Source organism: Vombatus ursinus, unplaced genomic scaffold (genome assembly GCF_900497805.2).
Source record: "Vombatus ursinus unplaced genomic scaffold, bare-nosed wombat genome assembly UNPS02010639.1, whole genome shotgun sequence".
NCBI classification, from domain to species: Eukaryota; Metazoa; Chordata; class Mammalia; order Diprotodontia; family Vombatidae; genus Vombatus; species Vombatus ursinus.
Genome location: NW_020950417.1, coordinates 102,017 through 124,822, shown reverse-complemented (window position 1 = coordinate 124,822; position 22,806 = coordinate 102,017). Strand labels below are relative to the sequence as shown.

Below are 22,806 nucleotides of genomic sequence, written 5' to 3'. Positions count from 1 at the left end.
GGAGAGTCAGGGAGAGAGATGAAGAGAGAGATGGAGGAGAGAGAGACGGAGAGATGGAGAGGGGTGGGGAGAGGGAGAGAGGTGGTTCCAGCTTCACTTTGAAGAGAGAAAAAAAGACTTTGAGAAGTAGTAGACGTATAGAGAACCTGGCAACTCAACATATCCCTGATGTCCAATTTGCCTCCATAGAGACTTTCTCTATGGAATTTCTCTAACCCTTCAGCATCAAGCTACAGTTCTGTCATGCTTTTCACTGGTTCAAACCTCTCCACACATGGCTGTGGGGCTCTAAGGCGCCCTTTCTCTCTGTAGGAGATAAATGGACATTGTGCCTTGTTCTTCAGTGTGGGACAGTGGACATGGTTGAGGGTTGTCTCATGCTGTTTGGAATCCAAACTGTATCCCCTGCCAATTCTCAAGCTAGTCATCTGATCCTGGAAATGGAGCTGAAATGGATCTTTGGGGGTCACTGAGCTCAGTCCTCTCATCCTACAGAAGAGGAAACCAACTGAGAGAGGTGAAAGAACTTGCTCAGGATTACATAGGTAGTATCAGCCACAGCCAGTACTCGAACCCAGAATCCCTGACTCCAAAGTCAAGGATCTTTCTGCCATGCCATGCTGACTCCAGGAGGACAATGGTTTTGGTGGTTGGATATGGTGTTCCTTGCTACAGCACATGGGAATGTATTGAAATGAGGAGTATGAACAAAATCAAAAATAATTGTCAGTTTTTCCTGACCTAGTCCTTATTGGGTATACTACAGAAGACGGGGGTCTTTTTCCCTCATCCTGACCATTTGGTAAAATGAGCCTGTGTTCTAATAGTTCAGGCAGAGTCACATTTGGCTAGTAGTGATTTATTGCATCTGCCAGGAAATCCTTGGGCTGCTATTCCTATCCTCGTGATAGATAAATAAAGCATTTATGAAGCACTTACTATGCATTAGGCACTGTGCTAAGTGCTGGGGATACAAATACAAGAAAGCAAGACAGCCCCTGCTCTCAGGAAGCTTACATTCTAGTGGGAGAATACAATACATAAAGGGGGCTGGGTAAGCATGCACAATTACATGTGGCAGGGAGCAAACCAAGAAGTGGCAGGGAGGGCTGGGGCCTGGCAAGAAAGGTCAATAGCCAGCCAATCAGAGACAGGGGACTCGGGCTGAATGCAGGTTACTGGTGCAGGGGAGGTGGAGGTGATGGATGGTCCCAGTAGAGGAGGCTTGGTGTGAAGTGGTCTTGGTAAAAATGGTCATCATTAAAAAAAATTGGTCATCATAGACCAAGAAAGCTATGAATGAGTAGACAGAGGAGTTCCAAGTTACAGATACTTCTTTTTCTCACTTCCCACTAGTCCATTTGTGCTTTTTTTTCTCAGCTGGTTCAAAGGACTGAAAATTGTTTCATTTCATTTCCTTCCTTCCTTCCTTCTTCTGTCCCTTCCTCTCTCTCTTCCTCTCTCTTTCTTTCCCTTCTTCCTTCCTTCCTTCCTCCCTCCCTCCCTTCCTCTCTCCCTTTTTTCTTTCTTTCTTTTTTCTTTCTTTCTTTTCTTCCTTCCTTCCCTCCTTCCTCTCTCCTTTCCTTTCTCCCTCCCTCTCTCCCTCCCTCCCCTTTTCTCACTCTTTCTCTGCTTCGCTTTCTCTGTCATAAATTTCTCAAACTCTCAATGGATTTATTGCCAGTACAATTTTTTTTAGGAAAATTTTGTTCCAAAACCCAAAGCTGAAAATCTGCTGTTTCTGGGACCTAAATTTCTAGAATGAGCTATGCCTGAGCAATGTCAACAGGTACATCCCCTATTGAACTAGGATTCCTTTCCCCATAAATCTACAAATTAGCGTTAACAGCACATTGTTTCGAAAATAACTTTTCTTGGGGGAGGGGAGAGGGGGTTTGTTTATAGTGTTTTTACCTACCACCTGTTTCTATGCCCAGTGGAGTACAGTAAACAGGGTTCCCGAGGCATGCTTACTATTTTAAATCTAGCCCTTGCTAAGATCCAAATTCTTGAGTTTTGACAGCTTATGATCTGGAACAATGAAAACAGCCTGAGGATAGGGAAACTGGAAAATGCAGTCATGTGGCAGGCCCACAGAGAGTGTGTACCTGCTGAAATGGACACAAATCCAAGTCACAGGCCATAAAGAAATCATGTAGTAAGACGCAGATCCATTTATTGTCCAGAATCTTTCCTCTCATTTTGCTGACTGGTTGATTTCTACAGGGATGTTGGTCTCTTAGGAAATCGACCATATTTGCTGTAGATAAGTGTGTGTTCTCCTTACTTACCCTAGTGATGTCAGCTGGTCAGTTTGTGGGTGAGAATGGTAAGGGAATGGGTGGAGGAAATGTTAATTCACAAGCCAAATAGAATTTTTGTGGGTAAGATGATTGGAGAAACTCTTTGCAAGGCTGTTATTATCCAGTCATTTTTCAGTCTTGTCCAATTCTTTGTGACCCCATATGGGGTTTTCTTGCCAAAGATACTGGGGTGGTCTGCCATTTTCTTCTCCAGTTCATTTTACAGGTGAGGAAATTGAGGCAAACAGGATTAAGGGACTTGCCCAGGGTCACAGAGCTAAGAAGTATCTGAGGCTGGATTTGAACTCAAGAAGATGAGTTTTCCTGACTCCAAGTCCAGTGCTCTATCCACTGTGCCACATAGCTGCTTTGCAAGGCTGAGTAAATGGTAAATGATGTTCAGCAGGAAGGGGAAGTAAGATGGGATACTACAGTGCTTTAACCAGATTCCTTTGGTTGGGATACACAGATTTATGCAATTTATTATCAATGAACTGTACCCTGACATTCAGTTCAATTCAAGAAAGGTTTGTTGATTTTCAACTCTGCACCCACCATTGTGCTAGGCACTAGAGATGCAAAGACAAAAAGAAAAGAAAAAGAAATAGTTTTTGCCCTCAAGGACCTTACATTTTACTGTAAATGGGGAATGGGGATAAAATGCACAGAGTGATGTAAATACTACACACACATACAGCGTAATATAATATAATTAGACAATATAATATTTATATATAATATATAATTTAGATACTATAATATAAACAACCATATAATGTAACATATAATTTAATAATATAATTTTTATTTATATGCTATAGAAATAGTACATGATATAATTATATTATACACCTCATGATGTATTATGGATTATTGTATTATATATCATAATATAATAATATTATATTATATATTACATCTTATATCTATATTTAGTAAAGAGAAAGTATTCCCATGCATTCTGAATCTGGAGAACATTCCTTGGGTAAGTTCACACAGTCCACCTCTGGCGTGTCCTTGCTCTTTCAAAGAGGTAGCCAATGAAATGTGACACTGTTTGACTCTGTCTATGCTCCAGGGCTCTGTGCCATGGGGACATTTTGGAAATGAAGAGCCCGCCTTGCTCCAAAGGATCCTGGGCCAGGCTCCAGCACTAAGGACGATGAGTTCTTCATTGTGCCTAATGACGTTTGATGAGAAGGGTCATCAGGATATTTGAACTGTTTTAAGCCCGATTCTCACAGGTCAGTCAAGGTCCCAGTGACTGATGACTGGCACCTTAGCCATAATTTAGGACCAAAACCATCATACATGTACAAATAGTGGGGAAATTGGAAAATCCATTAGCCCAGCTCCTAAAAGTCATGTTCGTTAAAAACTAAAGAGGTTTCAAAAAACCTTGTCTTTTATTAGCTTAAGAGCCATGTGGCATTGCTAAAGAGCAACGAATGAGAAGGCAGAGGGTCTGAGTTTGAATCCCAGCTGATACTGGCTCTGTGGTCGTGGGCAAGTCATTTCACTACTCTAGGCCTCAGTGGTCTCATCTGTAAAATGAGGGAGTTAGACTATCAAGCAACAAGTGTTTGTCAGTTTTCACATCTGTTAAATGGGCATATAATAGCACCTACTTCCCAGGGTTGTTGTGAGGATCAAATGAAATAAAAATTGCAAAGCATTCAGCACATCTATAAATGCTATATAAATATTAGCTATTATTACTAAGTGCCTACTATGTGCTGAGTACTGTGCTAGGTCCAGGGAATCCAAATGGAATGAGCAAAATAATTTCTAGTTCAAAGACCTTACATTCTAGTGGAAAGAGGGATACGTTTAGACTCAGTGCCTGGGTTCCTACCTGGTTCTGCCATGACTACTCATGTCACATCATTAGACAAGTCAGTCAACATCTCTAAGCCTCGGTTTCCCCATCTGTAAAAAGGGGGCTATCTCTAAAGCAGCTTGGTCTGTGGGGAGCTGACATGTTACAGCGGACAGAACACTGGTTCTGGAAGGGTTCAAATACACTCTTTGCCACTTACTACCTCTGTGACCCTTAGACAAGCCGTTTAGCTTTCCTGGGCCTTCGTTTTTCATCTGTAGAATGGGGTGACTAGATGGAAGCCCCTTCTATCTCCAAATCTATGATCCATAGATAATGTATGTAAAATACTTTGTAAACAATAACATGATGCGCAAATACAATTTATTCTTATTATCACATTAGGTGAATCATTTTTCTGTTCTTTTTCTTTTTTCTTTTCTTTTTCTTTTTTTTTTTGGCAATAGGGCATCCCTTAAAGAGTGTAAGGGATCTGTTGGTTGGGGGTCTGAACACAATCCTGTTCCCCATTCCTGTTTTGGCCTTTTCCCTCAGGCTGGGCAAGCTTAGAGTCTTATCCTAGGGCTCCCTTTTTATCTCTAAGAGAGATGCAATTTACATAGTTGATGGGTCTTGTATGCTTTTCATCTTTAAAAGAAGCAATAGCTCTCAAAAAAGCAACAAAAGAACCTCTGCTTGCAAGTTACTGAGGAATATGGGGTTATTAACCCAATTATTAACAGAACAGAATATTCAATTATTAATTAATTTTCAATCAGCTAATTTACTGTCAACAGATTTTAGAATAGTCATCTTCTCAGCTCACGCAGTGATGTACTTACTGTTTCATGAGAGCTAGCTGGTGAAATTTCAGTGTGAGCATTTATACATTGGAAACTGACAAACTCTGGAAATCAGGGCTTGATCAATTGTTCTGTTGATCACCTACTCTAGACTTAAGAAAGCGAGAGAGGAAATGTTAGTAGTGCAGATTAAGCTTAAAAGTATGTTCTTTATACATTTTTTTGAGACCTGGTTGTTAAACACTTAACCAACATACCCCTGAGTCCAACTCATAGTTGAAAATAATCAAGTAGCCATCAGCTGCCTCTTGAAGACCTTCAATGAGGGGACCCATTTCACATCAAGTCTAAAGATGGCTCTTTACAACTTGATGGTATGATAGATTTATAGCAGGAAAAACCTGAGATGCCATCTAGTCCAGCCCCCTGCTTTTGTGTGTGAGGAAATGTTGCCCTAAAAGGAAGGTTAAGTGACTTCCAGAACTTATCCAGTAGCGTGGCAGAGCCAAGGTTCAGCCCCAATTTTAGTATTCTTTCCACTGTACCATATCCGGTAGTCTGGGGGGAAGTAGCACATGTCTAGTCCTTCCAATGTCAGCCCTTTGAAGACCTGATGATCCTTATCATGTCCCCTGGTATTCTCTTCTTCAGGCTAAATATCCCTCAGTTCCTTCAGCTGTTCCTCATGTGGCCTTCACCATCCTGGTTGCCTTTCCTTAGACACTCTTCATCAATGGTCTTTCCTTAAAAGTGGTGTCCATTAAGGAGACGCAAGATGATAAGGACTTGAGATGGTGGCTCCTTCCAGAGGCCTGCCTTACTAACCCCAACTAGCTCAACCCATCATTTTCTGTCTGCATCGGGCTGCCAAACAGCCTCAGGTTTCCCAGTCCATTAGCTACTTGGGCTTATTTCCTGAAGGACTTTCTCCCTGACAACACTATATGGGTGTTTTCTTCCAGACCCAGCAAGTTTATTTTTTTTTGGAAATTCTTGAAGTGGTAACAGCCACTACAAACATTTAAAAAAACATAGAGTCACTATTTGCTTAGGAAATGCCTTTGGCTATCTCAAATTGAGTTATGGAAAGGAAAGAAGCCTATAAAAATTCTCAGTTGTCATCACCTCCAGTTACTCATGTCTGGACCATTACCTGTGGTTCAGAGGGTTTGTAAAAAATTCAAAATAAGGGAAAGGGAAGGTCTTAAACAATGGGTATGTGTTTTTATGCCAAACTGACCACCACCTACAAGAGTCCTTTCTGAGGGTTTTCTCCTTTTCTAAAACTCTTCAGCCTTCTTGCTTTCAATCTGGAATGGATAAAGTTCAACTATTTTCCTATTTCCCTGTCTCTCCGAGAAAATCTTGAAATACCAGATAAGTATAGAAGGGCAAACATACCAGGCATCCTTCAGTGAGCTCAAGTCATCAGATCTAAAAATTGCAGATAGCAGGCAGTAATAATAGTGACAGCTAGCATTTATATAGCACCCACAATGTGCAAGGCACTGTGTTAAGCACTTTTCACAAATATTATCTCATTGGATCCTCACAACAACCCTGGGAAGTAGTGGTTATTTTTATCTTCATTTTTACACATGAGCATACCAAGGCAGAGATCACACAGCCAGTAAGTATCTGAGGTTAAATTTGAACTCAGTTCTTCCTGACAGCAGGCTCAGCACTCTATCACTGCACCACCTAGCTGCTAATGGAGTGGATAGAGCTGGGTCAGGAAGGACTGGGTTCAAATCCTTAGACACTAGCTGTATGATCTTGGGCAAGTCATTTCATTTCTCTGTGCCTCAATTTCCTCATCTTTAAAATATGGGGGGTTGGATTGGGATTTAATGATCTCTAAAAAATAGACAGCATTATTATAACGCTTCAAAGTTTGCAAAGTGCTTTATGTGTAATCTGGGTTAATCCTGTCAGAATAGAATTTATAACCAAAAAGGTAAGTCAAGGCAGGATTTTCCAAGCAAAGTTATGTTTTATTAATGGGGATACTACCCATCAAAAAAACAGATCTCTTGGCCCCTCGAGTAGTCAAAAGACCCCAAATTGGGGGTGCAACACTTTTATAAGCATAGAGCAGTTGCATCTTGAGGTCATAGTTACCAGATGGGTGCCAGACTTAGAGGCACCTGGCCAAGATAAGGCCACCTGAAATTTGCAGGGATGGTGGCTTAGGATGGGACAAGAACAAGGATGGGTCAAGTTGGTCTGCTTCTCAGGATGGCATAGATGCCATTCAGCTTCTTAGAGACTGAAGTTATGCGAAGTGACAAACCTCCCTTGGCAGGTCTGATTTACAGGTGGTACTAAGATAATTATTGCCATGCTTAGAGTTTCTCTTCAATTGTCAGGGTTGATGGGAGAGCTATAGCTGCCACAGAGAGGGAGACTGAAAAACTTATAAGCTGCTTTGCTTAGAGACAAAGAAAAGGATTGGTCCTGTTACGTGCGATACAGAATAAGGTTACAGAGCAGAATCACTTACAGAGTAGAATAAAATATAAAATACTAAATAGAATAACAGAATTGAATATACATTAACAAATCAATATCTACTTTTTTCAATTCATTACAGGCCAGCTGAATCTCTGAACTAAGTTCAGAGATAAAGGGCCATGACCTGAGCTATTATAGGACAAAATTGATTACTTGTGAAAAGGGTCAATAAAAATGATAGAGGATCGATTTTAATCTTCTGAATCCTCATAATGACCCGATAAGGTAGGTGCTGTTATTATGTTCATTTTACAGATGAGGACAATGAGGGAGAGAGAAGCTGTGATTTACCTAGGGTTATTATTCCATGATTGGGGCTTGGGAGGCAGATCCCAAGTATGTTTGCCCAGGAGCAGCCACTAGTGGCAGCCAGAGAGGGGAGACACGTGTGCTTTCCCCACTCTCACCCCAGATCCAAACCTACTGGTTTGCTGATCCCAGGTTTCCTTCAAAAAGGTGATAAAAAGATAAAAAAAGGGAGGGGGGACAAACTAACACTGCAACTATCTCCTTTTATAGGCCAATCCCAAAGGCGTGGGTAACTGACCCACAATAGTCGTTTTGGTCCCAGAAGCCCTTTGCACTCCTAGAAATTTTTGTGGACCCCCAAAAGCTTTTGTTTATGAAGGTTATACTTACCATATTAGAAATTAAAACATCTTAGTAGCATTAAGAAAATAGTTTTGATCTCGTAGACCCCTCTGAAAGAGTCTTGGGGACCCTCCAGGCAGGGAGGTGTTGGAGATGCCTGCTCAGATAGGCTCCTGAGACAAGGAGTTGGGGGACTTCTGTGACCACTTTAGCCTCTTAGGGAGAAGAAGGTGGCACCAGAGGAACAGCAAGGACTTAAGCAATACCGCAGGGGAGAAAAAGCCTGGAACTTTGCCCTCTGCTAAGGCCATGCCTGAGTCATCTGGAGGACATTCAAATCCGGTGGCTTGTGAATTAGTCTGCTCAGCAATCCCACATGAATTCTCCTTCTGGAAGGAGTCTGAACCCTTAAGGTAGTGCCTGAAGGCTGGAGGCCTGAATAGACGCATTGGTTGAAAGTGGGTCTCACCAGAATATCAGTAGGTTGCCACTCTAGGGCCTCTAATTTGGTTTCCCTTTAGGGAGTTCAGAACAAAGGGTGGTGCAATATTATAGGCTGACCCTGGGGAGAGGAGAAGAGAAGAAGGGAGGGGAAGGAAGTGGGTTGAAGGGAGAGGAGAAGAGAAGGGAAGGGAAGGGATAGGAGTGGGGAGGGGAAGGAACAGGGGAGGGGAGGGGAAGGAACAGGGGAGGGGAGGAGAGAAGAGGAGAAGAGAGGAAAGAAGAGGGAAGAAAGGGGGAGGAGAAAGGTGGGAAGGGCAGGGGAAAAAGAGGAGGGAAGAGAAGGGAGAGGAGAGGAGAGGAGAGGAGAGGAGGGGGAAAGAGAAAGGGAAGGAAAGGGGAGGAAAGAGGGGAAGGGAGGAGAAGCCTCGCTGGAGAGGGAGAATTGTATTAGCTGATAATGGGCTACTGGGCTCATTATTTATTTTCTGCATTTTGTGTGGGATGAAATAGAGGTTATCCTGTAATTAATATATGCATTGTTACTTAGAGTGCTTGCATCAGAGCTAGAAATCTTTTTAAACACATCTGTGGAGACCTAGATTCTGAGATTTCCTACAGGGCACTTTAGAGGAGGACAAATATCTGGCATAGAGTGGGTGCATACTAAATGCTTCTTGCTTTCCTTCATCTTTGTATATCCCCCAGGTCTGAGTACTGCATTCTGCTCACATTAGGTAGGCACTTAATATGTAGAGTTCTATTATATTAATTTATCAACATTTACTTAGCTATTTCCCTTCATTTGTTGATTCATTTAGAAGTTGAAAGAGGGAGAAAGGGAGAAGTAGTGAGAGAGGAAAGAGAAATCACTATGAGACCGAGAACTAAGGGAAGGGCTGGGGAAGCATGGAAATTATGTCCGTTATGGCACGGAATTTGTCCACAAGGACCTAAAGTACTTCTTTCTACCAAATTCATTCTCATTTCCTCTCTGCCCCCATGCACTGGGGGCTGTTGATTTTAGGGATGCTTTCTAAACTCCTGCTGGGCAAGGAGTGACTTATTTTGCAATTCTCCTCCTAAAAATTCATTCCTTATCTTTTTTGTTTAGCCATCTGGAAGTTAATAATAAAATGATTTAAAAAAAAATCATGCCCCTTGACCCATATAATTCCTTTGTTGCGAGTCTACTTTGAAACCGTTATCAAAGTCTACACAAAGATTTTCATCAAAGCAATATGTAGTTACGAAAAAAAGGGGTGGGGTAGACACTCAAAGTGCCTAACAACAGGGGAATGGCTAAATAAATTGTGGTACATTGATGTACTCAAATACCATTATGCAATTAAGGTCAGCAAGTATCTGGATAAGAAATATAAGAAAGAGATAAAAAATAAAGAAAGAAATATGGAAAGATCTGTACAAAAGAAAGCAGAGTGCAAGAAATGGAACCAGAAGAATGGAGCACACACTAATTGGACTTCTCAAACTGATGCCCTCAAGACATTTAAAAATCATGTACAGAATTGAACTCATCATTTCCAAACCCTCCTCCTTTCCTAACTTTCCTATTACTATAGAGCAAAGATGTCACTCTCAAATAGAAAAGGAGCCCTGTGGGCTGGATGTTAACTGAAAAAGCCACAAATGAACATTACTTGGATTGTCCTGTATTGTTATCTATTTTATTAAACTTTTCCCAATAACATTTTAATCTGGTTTGGGCTCCAGGAGTTTTGCTGGTGGCCAGCAGGCCCGAATGTGACACCTTTGCTGTATAGGGCACCGCCATAATCCCAGCCACCCCGGCTCCCCTCCTAGGGGCCATTTTGGACTTTTCACTCTCTCAGCCCTTTGTATCCAATCTGTTGCCAAGCCCTGCTGATTTTTACCTTTGTAACATCTTTCAAATATGCCCCCTTCTCTCCTCTGACACTGCCCCCACCTTGCTCAGCATCACCTCACTCCTGCTGGTTGGTGGGTCTGCCTCAGGTCATTTTCCACTCCAATTCACTTTCCACTCAGCTGTCAAAATAACCTGAAAATGCAGGTCTGACCAGGTCATCCCTTCATTTAATTAACTCCAGTGGCTCACGATCACGTCCAGGATCAAAATCTTCTGTTCAACATTCAAAGCCTTTCATAACTTTCTTCTTCCTCTCCATCTTTCTAGTCTTTTTAAACCTTCCTACCTCTCCCTACCTTCTCCATTTCATTCTCTGACCCAATGATACAGGCCTCCATGTTGCTGTTTCTTCAACAAGACACTCCATCTCCTGACTCTGGGAATTTTCATTGGCTATCCCCCCATGCCTAGAATTCTCCTCCACTTCATCTTCCTCCTCCTCCTCTTTCCCCTCCTTCTTCTCCTCCTCGTTCTCCTCTTCACCTTTGCCTCCTGGCTTCCTTCAATTCCCAGCTAAAATCCCACCTTCTACAAAAACCTTCCCTGGTCCCCTTTCATGAAAGTGCCTTGCTTCTTTTGCCTGCCCCTCATTGATCCTGTCTATAGCTAGTTTGTTCACAATTGGTTGCATGTTGCTTCCTCCATTGGACTGTGAGCACCAGGAAAGCAAGGACAGCTTTTTTCTCTTTCTTTATATCTTCAGCACTTGCCACATACAGTAGGTGCCTGATAAGTGCTTGTTGATTAATTATGACTATATAAAAGGAAAAATGAATAAGAATAAATGGATAAACAAGTCCTGTGGAGGACTTAGAGGAAGATCTGAAAAATTGCTATGATACTTTATAAAGTGAAATGAATTCATTTAAATGTAAATCACTATGTAAGTAGAGTAGGTTGTATTGATGTTCAAAGTTAATCTTTTAACAAAACATTTACAAATAATAAATCAAATCAAATCTGTTGCAGAGCCAGGGTTGGATAACAAAATATGATGGACGCCATCCCCGGTAGGAGGACTTGTAGACCTCTCTCCTCAAAATACAAAAGGTGCAAGTTATACACTAGGCCAACGGACCAGTTGATCCCTAGGCTAGTCTAACCATTCCCTCAGTCTACCATCTGCCTGAGCTGCCTCAGCTTAAACAATAAAAAAGAGAGAGAAGAGACTGTGGAGGGGAAAGAATCCTTTCTGCGTACAGTATTCACTGACCATGAGCCAATTCAAAACTAAAGAATGGTTGGGCTGTTTCTTAAAACACACATCAATTTTAAATCTCTATAGTCTAAGAAAATAACTAACATTGGTTTTATTAGTGTCACAGATTCGGAATTGAAATCGACCCTAGAAACCTTCTAATCTAACCTGTAGCTGAACAAGCACGCCTTTCTACTACCTGGGTAGTAAGGCAAGTCACTCAACCACTTGACCTCAGTTTCCTCACCTGTAAAATGAGGGGGTTGGACTGAGGTTGCTTTGCGCTCTAAATCTGTAATGATCCAGCTAAGCCTCAGCAGCTGGGTAGGATTTCAACAGGTAGAGATGGTAGAGAGAGCATTCCAGGCCTACAGAACAGAACTCAGGACTTGCACAGGGAATGGGGAGTAGTTTAATTTGACTGTAGCCTGGGTACATGAAAGGGAGAAGTATGGGGCACTTTTATTACACCTTCATCTCTTAGGTCTAAGATGAGGTTGAAAAAGGGAGTGACCCCAGATTGTGCAGGCAGCTAGGTGGCAGGGTGGATAGATAAAGTGCTGGACCTACAGTCAGGAAGACTCATCTTCCGGAATTCAAATCTGGCCTTGGACACTTACTAGCTGTGGAATCCTGAGCAAGCCACTTCACCCTATTTGTCTCAGTTTCCTCATCTGTAAAATGAGCTGGAGGAGGAAATGGCAAATCACTCCAGTATCTTTGCCAAGAAAACCCCAAATGGGGGTCACGAAGAGTTGGATACAACTGAAATGACTGAATAGCAACAACCAGATTATGGAGGGTCCTAAAATTCAATTCAATCCAACAAATATCTGCTAAGCCCCCACCATACGTAAGGTACTGTGCTAGGCACTAGGGATCCAAAAACAAAGAGTCCCTGCCCTCAGGAAGCTTACATTCTTCAAATAAATAGATAAGTAAACTCAGCATAATTTGAGGAGGGAGAGAGCGATGACAATTAGGGGGATTTGGAAGGTTTCCCATGGGAGTTGGCACCTGAAGGAACTAAGGATTCTGAGATAAGGTGAGGAGGAAGTGCATTTCCCATATGTCTTCACATGTCTTTGTGGAGGTGGTGATAGGAGATCAAGTTCAGAGACAGTAACGAGACCAGTTTGACTAGAACATAGAGCACATGAAAGGAAGTCATGAATTATATTGGGAAAGGCAGGGCTGAGCCAGATGCTGAAGGCTTTTAAATATCCTGCTGAGACATCAAATGTAATAAGCTTCCTGAGGACAGTTCATATTTTGTCCTAGAGATAATAGGGAGTTACTGAAGTTTCTTGAGCAGGGGAGTAATCTAAACAGACTTGTGCTTTGGGAAGATTATTTTGGCAGTTGTGTGGAGAACGGATTAGAGCAGGGGAGAGATTGAAAACAGGGAGAACAACAAGGAGGCCGTTGGAATAGCCCAGACAAGAGGTGATGAGGACTTAATAAAAGTCAGGCTCTTGAATGGAGAGGAGGGGAGAGATGAGAGACATGGTGGTGATAGAGTCAATCGATAAGACTTGACAACTGATTGGATATGGGCCGGGGGGGAGAGTGAGAGAGAAGGATGAGTTAAGATTGACTACAAAGCCAACACTTTATTGGGCAGGCACTCTGGCTTCGTTACATCTCTCTGACTCCAGATTCCATTTATCCCATAACCACTCACTCACCTGCCTATTGGACCCACCTTACTGCCGTCAGCTACCCATCTCCCTCTTGGGCACCTCCATCCCCATGATGTTTAATCTTGAGTTAACAAACCCAACAGGGTACAAAGGTGGTACTGGAAGCAGCAGCTTTGGTTAAAGGAGAAGTCCACCAATATCTCCCAGCTTTCCCACTCCTAGACCAGGCTGATAAAATATTTAGTGGGTGGGCTGGCAAAGTTCTAGAAATGATTAAAAAGATGGAACGAAACCCTGGAAAACTGCGTTTTTTTCACTTCTTTATTCATTCAATAAATATTGACTGTCCTATAGGGCTGGGGAACCTGTGGCCTTGAGGCCACAAGTGGCCCTCTTGGAACTCAAGGGTGGCCCTTTGACTGAATCCAAACTTCTCACCTTAATAAAAAGATTTGTTCTGTAAAATTTGGACTCAGTCAAAAGGCCACACTCAAGGACCTAGAAGGTCACATGTGGCCTTGAGGCCACAGGTTCCCCACCCCTGGTAGTATATACATTGCTAGGCACTGTGGGCAATAATAATATCATTGTAATAATAGCTAGCATTTTTATAGAACCTTAAGGTTTGCAAAGTGCTTTACAAATATTATTTCATTTTATTCTCACAACCCTGGGAAGTAGGTAATAGTTTTACATATTATAGATATATAATAGATAATATAGATAGGTAATAGGTAATCTATTGTATATGTATATGTATCTGATGACTCTGGAAGAGAGTAAGGTTTATGACTGTGCAACTCTGCCTCACTTAAATCCAATTCACTCGAAAGTCAAGATATCCCCTTGTGATGTCACTGGTTCTCTTTGAAAACAACGGACAAACAACATATATATACACATATATACAAACATATATGTGTAACACATACATATACATATATTAGATATCTCTCTATCTCTCTCTATCTCTCTATCTGTCTTTCTATCTACCTGTCTATCTATCTGGCAGCTAGCTGGTGCAGTGGATAGAGTGCTGAGCCTGGAGTCAGGAAGACCTGAATTCAAATCTGACCTCTGACGCTTACTAGCTATATGACTCTGGGCAAGTCACTTAACCTCTATTTGCCACAGTTTCCTCGATGGTAAAATGGGGCTAATAATAGCACCTACCTTCCACGGTTGTTGTGAGGATAAAATAAGATAATATTTTTAAGGAGTTTAGCACAGTGTCTGGCTTTTAGTGGGTGCTATATAAAGGCTTATTCCCTTCCCTCTCTTATTATCCCCATTTTATAGATGAAGAAACTGAGGCAGACAGAGGTCAAATGACTTACTCAGAGTCATGCAATTAGTAAGTGTCTGAGGCTGGATTTGAACTCAGTTCTTCTTGACTCCAGAAGTCAACTAGGTGCTCTTTTTTTTTTCTTGGCACCATCTAGCTGTTTCATATTAATAATAATATGTATTATATCAATAATCACTACAATGACACATGGCCCCTATTCTCCAGTAAGTTGTAATAGATTTGAAATTGTTTTATAGCACTACAGATAATTATATGCCACATTGGAGAAGAGACAGTATGGTCTTAGTGGAAAGAAGGCTGACTCTGGTACCTGAAGACCTGAGTTCAAGTTCCAACTTTGCTATTTATGATAAATCACTTTGCAATTACATTTGCATAGTACTTCAAAAGTCACAAAATATGCTTTCCTCATAATATTTATGTGAGGTAGGTAGTACCGATATCATTATTGTCAATTATGGGGCTTCGAGATGTTTAGTGATTTGCTCGTGACAACTCCCATCCTAAGTGTCAGAGGTAGAATTCAAATTCAGATCTCCTGACTTCAATGGCCTACCCTCTCTCTTACCCCTTGGGGTTTCAGCTTCCTCCTCTGTAAAATGAGGAATCCGGACTAGATGACTCACTGAGTGAGACTCCTTAACCACGATGACTGTGGATGACTTTTCCAACCTCCAGGACCTTTAACTGGTTTGGTTAAGGCTCTCACTGATTCAGAGACAGAACAGGGAGCTTTTGTGTCCTGGAGGCCTGCTTGCTACCAGTCAGCCCTAATGTTACTGCCTAAGAATGGCCGCATTGACGTTGTCTAAGTGGTATGATGACCAGAGTAAGGGACCTGAGCCCTTGGTTTTTAAGGTGCTCCCTGCCTCGTAGTGTGAAGCAGCCAACCACCTGAGATGGGGCTCCCAGGGAGAAGTTTACTGACCATAACCAGCCTCTTTGCTGAGAGGAAGGTGGCTGGGCTTTGACACTTGAAAACTAAAATTGAAATAAGAACACTGACTTATTTTCCAGAATTGCTTCTTTTACTGGGGATTTGCTGCTTGGCTTGCTTATTACATCAATCATCCTCTTTACACGCCTCCTTGTAAGTAACAAAACGGCCCTCAGTTCATATCATTTCTGCATTTCCTTCGGGTGGCCTTGTAATTAACTCTCCTATTTTTTCCTTTTTCTCATTTTGTTTTGTCTGTTCTATTGGTGTGTAGCCTACGGACAAAAGCAGATCAATTTTTCTCTGATCACCTTTCTGGTAGGTCTTTTATGTTAGACTTTTCCCTGACTCGTGAACTTTCAAATAACTCACATTTATGTAGTGCGTGACTTTTATCATAATTACCCTATGAGCTACTTACTACAGACATTACCCTCCCCATTTTACAGATGAGGAAATGGAGGCATCAAGAGGTTAAGAACCTTGTGTATGATCACAGAGCTAGTGTCTGAGGGGGAACTAGAATCCAAGTCTTCCCAATTCCAAGTCCATTGCTCTATCCACTATAGCACACTGCCTCTCTTCTCATTTAGTAGGACTGTCTTGGGACAAATAATGATAGCTAGGTGGTGCAGTGGATAGAATGGAGTCAGGAAGACTCATCTTCCTGAGTTCAAATCTGGCTTTAGAAACTTACTAGCCGTATGACCCTGGGCAAGTCACTCAGCCCTGCTTACCTCAGTTTCCTCATCTAAAAATGAATTGGAGAAGGAAATGCCCAGTATCTTTGCCAAGAAGACCCCAAATGAGGTCACTGAAATGACCGAACAACAACAATTTTCTGAAAAGTTCAGTCAGCCAGTCATTAAACATTTATTAAACACCTACTATGTGTCAGGCACTGTGCTAAGTGCTAGGGATGCAAAGAAAGTAATTAGAAATTAAGGTCAGATTGTATGGTGTCAAACTATCTGGATTTAGAGTCAAAGGACTTAGATTCAAATCCTGAATTCAAATTCAAATCCTGAGGCTCTGCCTCACTTAACGTCCCCAGCTTTGGCTTCCTCACATGTAAAATGACGGTGTTGGACCAGCTGGCTTTTGAGGTCCTGTCTATGATCGTGTTGTGGGTTCCAGTCTCTAGATTTTGCTACTTCCTAACTGTGTGTCCTTTGGGGAAGGAGGTAAGAGAGAGAATATTCACGGGCAGCAAATAGACCAGTTGAGGTTGGAATTTAGAGTTTGTCATGGAGAATAATGTAAAATGGAGAGACACTGATGATCTTTAAATCCTATGATCCTAAAAGCCTGTAAGTGAGAAATGACTAATTTGATCACCTTGGTTATCTTAATGATTGATGGGAATTGATGTCAAATGGATTTGACCTAGCACTGGCTACCTCTTGCAAGGATGGGACTTAGGGCCAAAGGCATAGATGAAGTGTATGATTTTGTTTTTCTTACTTTCTCAAGGGGAAGGGGATGGGAAACAATAGGGAAGAGGGAGAGAATTCGGACCTGAAAATAAAATAAAGTTGATTTTTTTAAAAGCATGAAATCAATACTCTAGATCCCTAATAATGAAAGAAATGCAAATTACTCACATCCATCAGATTGGCAAAGATAACTTGATAATAAAAGAGGAAAACATTGAACGTTGGAAGGGCTGCCAGCAAAGACACATTCGTGCTCTGTTGTTAGAGCCGTGAATTGGTCAAGACATTGTGGAAAGCAATTTAGATTATGCCCAGAAAGTTACCAAACTATGAACGCCCTTTAACCACTACTAGGGTTGTACCTGAAAGAAATCAAAAAAGGAGAAAAAGGATCCATATATACAAAAATAATCATGGAAGTGCTTTTGTGGTAGTTTTATGTAGTCAAACATTTAAAACTGAGGGGATGTTCCATTGGGGAATGGCTAAGCAAACTGTGAATGTCATGGAATGTCATGAATGTCATGGAATATTGTGCCATAATAGATAATAAAATGGATAGTTTAAAAAAAAAAAGGTGTGGTTACCAGTTGACCTAGTGTCAGAAGCTAGATGAAAGTACTCCCAATTCCTGACTTCTCTTTATCAGAAAAGATGTTAACTAGTAGTTCCATGGCTCATAAATGGAAGCCATCAGTGGTGAGAATCCAAGGTAATCCAAAAAGTCCTCCAGGGAGTTGAATGAAAAAGCCCTGAGTTCTCAGTCCCCACTGATGGGTGCTTTCCTCCATTTCTCTGTCTGATATCCACAGACAGCAATCATCAGAAAACAAAATCTAGCCTTTGGTTTTCCACACACGTCTGGCAGATTAATGGTGGAACCCTAGGTGCAGAGCTGGAAGGGACCACAGACAGTATCTAATCTTAACCCTTTATTTCACAGAGGTTGAAACTGTGGCCCGTTGACGTGACTTGTGTGAGATCACCCAGGAAATAGGGAGTGGGCTGGCATTCAAAGTCCATGCTCTGACTCCAGATTCTACACTCCTTCTACTCCATCATACTATGCCTCACATACTTTGATTGTGTTAGCAGTACAGCCGACTTGGCTGTCCAGTTTCCCTTTGAGAATCTTTCCTGGGCTGGTTGGGGAGGGGCAGGGCATGAAGTGCTATTAGCCATTAAGTCATAAAAGATAGCACTTCAAGACCAGAAATTCTTAACCTTTTGGGGATATACATCCCTTTGAGGGGCCTATGGAACCCCTCTCAGGTCAGGATAATGTTTTTTTAAATGCATAAAATAAAATATATAGAATTACAAAGAAAACCAGTTATACTGAAATTCAGTTGTCAAAATATTTTTAAATGGGTTCACCAGCCTCAGGTTAAGAACCCCATGTTTTGGGGGCATCTAGGGTAGTGCAGCAAATAGAATATCCTGACCTGCGGTCAGGATAGACCTGAGTTCAAATCTATCTTCAGATACTTACTAGCTGTGGGATCCTAGGCAAGTCACTTAACCTCTGTTTCCCTCAGTTTCCTCATCTGCAAAATGGGGGTGATAATAGGGTATTGTTATCAATTATAATTGGAGAATAATTGTAAAGTGCTTAGTACAGTGACTGACATAGAGTGTTAGATAAACATTAACTATTATTATTATCATTAGGTTCTACTCTCATGTTCTTTGATCTCTCTTACCAGAATCAAAGATTGTTGGTGTCTTCAAGTTCCATGAACCCAGCTTTTGAAATCATTCATTTAAGCTAGCCAGAGTGCCAGGAGAGAGGGCTTTTTAATAATTCTCTAATCCTTTCTCCTTACCTTAGAAATCAGATGAAGGTCTCCACTGTTGAAGGGGATGGAGGGGAAAGTTGACCTTATATGTTTCCTGGATTGTCTTTAGAAGTAGACCCAAAGAACTTCTTTATTCTCTGGGGCAGTTCTGAAAATGTGTCTGTTATTGGGGTGGGAGAGGCAGCCTGGTGTCAGGAGTTGAGAGAGCTGACCTCAGAGTCTGGCAGCCCTGGATTCGGGCATCACCTCAGACACATTCTAGCTATGGGACCCTGAACAAGTCACTTCTTAGGGCCCCAGACAACTCTCAAAGACTAATCTGCACTATCAGTTTGTATGCTGAACCACTTTGGTGTGAAAGTTCCCTAGGACAATGAAATCATAGGTCCAATAAAAAGAAAAATGTACATAATAGGGCTAAAAATTATAGCAAAAATATGTATCACTATCTTTTTATGTCCTTTAATATAGTTATGTGAAGCTGGAAACTTTTCAATCCATGTGGAGCTCAATAACCTAAGAGGAAATGGTGAGAGTTTTTAATTTATTTTTTGTTTTTATTGTCATAGTTTAACATTTATGTAGTTAAAAGAGACCAATGACCATAAAGCTAACCAGATTCTTTTTTCTTTATGAGATTTAATGACAAAACCCATAGTAATTGTAAAATCTCACCTTGAACTCATGGGTGTCTGTGCTGCTCAAGCCACTGGCTAAGGGAGTGAGGGCTGGGGGAGGGGTTCCTCCAGCAGCTTCTGGACTCTGTAGCTCTCTAGAGACATTGCTGTGCTCCATGGTCATTACTGATTGTATCTCCTAGCTCTTCATCCAGGGGCAAGTATATTGAGGGCCCCAAGCCCCAAAGTTGGCTGTGTCCTGGTACCATTGCCCCAGAGGCCCTGGCCTAGTCTGTCATACAGCCTGGAGATATTTGGAAGATGGCTAATAAAAGGCCTGCTTTAGACAGAGCCCAGCAAGCATGCACAGGCCAGTATACCCTATCTCCTAAGTCACCATTAGCCATTCTGCTCACATTAGTCACTGAATCACTATTAGCTACTCTTAGCACATAGTAGGTGCTTAATATATACTAGTTGACTGACCAAGATACCCTGGATTTGGGACCAGGATTGAAGGATAGTAGGTAATAACTTTCACCCATCTGTGTCTGAATGGGTTCTTCTGTCAGACAAAGAATTGAATGGCCCTTTGGGAGGGAACTTGGTAGAGTGTATAAAATGATGGACTTAGAATCAGGAAGACCAAGGTTCAAATCCCACCTCAGGCACTTACTAGCTGTGTGCCCCTGGGCAAATCACTTATTCTCACTATGCCTTTGAATGAATTTGATGAACTTGAAAAAGGTCCCTTCCAGCTCCAACTCTCTGATGCAAGGATTAAGTCCAGTCAATAAGCATTCACTAAGCATTTGTACCGATTGAGGTAAAGCACCAGGGGTTGTCCCACTCACCATCCCAAAGATAACTATCCCCAGGCTACCCAGGTAGCTCAAGCTACCACTGATGTTTGAGGTCCAGGGGACAACAGCTTCACAGCAGTCTCTGTGGACCCCCTGGAGACAACTTCTAGTCTAAAAACCTCTTGGTGGCTTTCCCTCTTCGGGGTTGTGCTGGAGTCAGCTCATCATAGCCCATTGGTAAATTTTGAGTGTGAGCATTTACACCTCAGAGATCAGCAAACACTACTGATCAGGGCTTGAAGTCATTGTTTTGTTGATTGTGATGAAAAAAATGTTAATAATGTAGGCCTGTTCTAACGGACTGACACGACCATTCTTTTACATCCTCAGGACCAAAGACACGTCGCATCCCCTACCCAACCAAGAATCCATTCACGTGGCTATTTTTCTTTGTCTCCTGCCCTAACTACACCTATGAGGTAGGTGAGCCAATGGGCAGGGAGAGCTTAGGGAAGGAAGGGCCAGCCTTGCTGGGTTGCAGGTGATGTCTCTGAGCAGATTTGTTATCCTTTGGAGATTTACTACTAAGGAGCAGACTCAGCATGGGGAATCCAGGCTAGTTATACATTCTTTCCTGCCCCTTGCCACCCCCCTCATGCATGATCTCGCCAGGACGAGTAGAGACGTGATGCTAAAAGCCACCAAAGTGTCATGTTTGAAACCACACAGTCAGACTCATTCCTCATCAAGGAAATCAATAATGGCAGACATTTGATTTGTGGTGGATACATACACTTTTTATTCGCTCTTGGTAAACAAACAGGGCCACATAGATCAACTTGAAAAGCGAACAGGTCCCATGCTAATGTCAGCTGGAATGTTGGTTAATAGTGTAGGTCTGGACCTCTGGTCTAGAGGAAAAGTGTTCCTGTGTCTGTTTGGTTGCAGGTGGGGGCCTGGATCAGTTTCACCATCATGACTCAGTGTGTCCCAGGTGAGTCTGCTTGGTCTCTTATCCAATGGCGGTCCTACTGGGGCCCTCGGCACTTCTCCAGGAAGCCTGACATCAGATGACATGGATTTTGTTTTCTCTTCCTTTTTTCCTTTCTTTTCCTTTTCCTCTTTCTTTCTTTCTCTTCTTTCTTTCTTTCTTTCTTTCTTTCTTTCTTTCTTTCTTTCTTTCTTTTCTCTCTCTCTCTTTTTTGTTGATACAGTGGGATTATTCACACTGGTTGGATTCGTTCAGATGACAATCTGGGCAAAGGACAAACACTGCACTTACGTAAGAGAGTTCAAGGATTATCCCAGTCTCCGGATGCCAATCATTCCTTTCTTGCTGTAGGAAGCAAGCAGTGATGCACGGGCACTTCAGCAGACCTGGGGACAGAAAAGCCAACATTTGAGCCCTGGTCTTCTGGGTTTTCTCAAAAAAAAAAAAAGTGGTAACTTTTCAATTTTTAAAGTTAATCAATTGGCAATAATTCTCTGAAAGACAGCTAAACCAAGGCACTGGGTGGGGTCTATCAGCACTCCAAAGTAATCGAGTATTCTCGTTTCCTCACCTGACAAGTGAGGAGGCCTGGACTACGTTTGTTCTAAGGTCCCTTCCAGCTTCCAAATCCTATAATTCTATGTATGTGTGTATTCATAAATATACACACTTTCCTTTCTGCACATGTACATGCATATTAAGAGGTAACACGTCCCTGTGAGATTTTCAACTTGTCAGGGTTCTTTAGTTGTATCTTGGGAGTAGCGGTAGGTGGTTGTTTTCTTTTTGTTTGTTTGTTTCTAAGCCCCGGCAAGTTATCATGCTCTTCCTGTCTATGGAAACTCCCATAATTTAGGATGTCTTCAGGGGACTATGTTTGATCATTTCTCGTGTTAGAAGAGCAGTAAAGAAGCTTAGCCATGAGGGAGAGTCCAGCTTATAAATGGGACAGGGCCCGCTAGTCCTCTGGTGCTCAGGTCTGGGACGTAACGTTCAGTGCCGTGTCTAAGCCTCACTCATGCAGAGGTGGCAGCCAATGTTACTTTTTCAGCTGGTGAAGAAATACTACGGCCTCTGCCAATAGGGCAGATACTACAGGGTTGGGGGTGGAAGGGGCAGAGAGAAGCAGAGAGGTAGGGAGGTTTAATTGGTAAGTCAGTGCCTAGCTCTCTGGGTTGGACAGACAGACAGAGAGCAGAGCCTGGACCCACCTAGACGGAACATGTTTATCCCATCTATCATGTAGTGTAGTCATATGTCACCTTAAAAAGAAACCTTTCCATGTACTGTATTTGGGGGTGAGAACATAATGGTATGAGCCCAGGACAAGGGGGGAAGTCACATGGATTAACCAATGCTGTAGCTATTTCTGAAAGCAATTTAAAAGGACTCTGTTAATGGGGAGAGTGGATAATTTGACCTAATGGGTCTCAGGCACTGATTGGAGCAGCTCATGATACTGGAGGGTCCAGGTCATAGACATGCAATTATTAACCCATTTAAAATGTTACTGGTTCATCATCTACATGACCCTCAACCTGTTTTCATAAAACAAGCTGTGATGAAACCAAAGGATCTTCATCCTTCTGGATATTTTCCAGGGTCGTGCTCTCAGCAAGGTTTTCAAATGTACTTGGTGAACCTATGCACTGATCTCTCATTCCTAGATGGACAGCTCAGCTCAGCTCTTGCG

At 42.1% G+C, this 22,806-nt stretch overlaps 2 protein-coding genes across 2 annotated transcripts in view; one reads left to right on the top strand and one right to left on the bottom strand.

The window, feature by feature from the left end:
* The window catches only part of LOC114037855 (very-long-chain enoyl-CoA reductase-like), a 74,255-nt gene extending 52,694 nt beyond the window's left edge, over positions 1-21,561 (top strand). Inside the window, exons 6-11 of the mRNA XM_027854853.1 lie at positions 15,548-15,620; positions 15,742-15,785; positions 19,174-19,231; positions 20,513-20,601; positions 21,071-21,116; positions 21,337-21,561. Of these exons, the coding sequence (XP_027710654.1) occupies positions 15,548-15,620; positions 15,742-15,785; positions 19,174-19,231; positions 20,513-20,601; positions 21,071-21,116; positions 21,337-21,464 (438 nt within the window). The 3' untranslated portion in view covers positions 21,465-21,561. The remainder of the gene's footprint in view (positions 1-15,547; positions 15,621-15,741; positions 15,786-19,173; positions 19,232-20,512; positions 20,602-21,070; positions 21,117-21,336) is intronic.
* ABCA4 (ATP binding cassette subfamily A member 4) overlaps positions 21,416-22,806 on the bottom strand; it is a gene marked incomplete at its 5' end in the record, with an annotated part of 95,986 nt that continues 94,595 nt past the window's right edge. The window contains one exon of the mRNA XM_027854806.1: positions 21,416-21,499. Within this exon, the coding sequence (XP_027710607.1) occupies positions 21,491-21,499 (9 nt within the window). The remainder of the gene's footprint in view (positions 21,500-22,806) is intronic.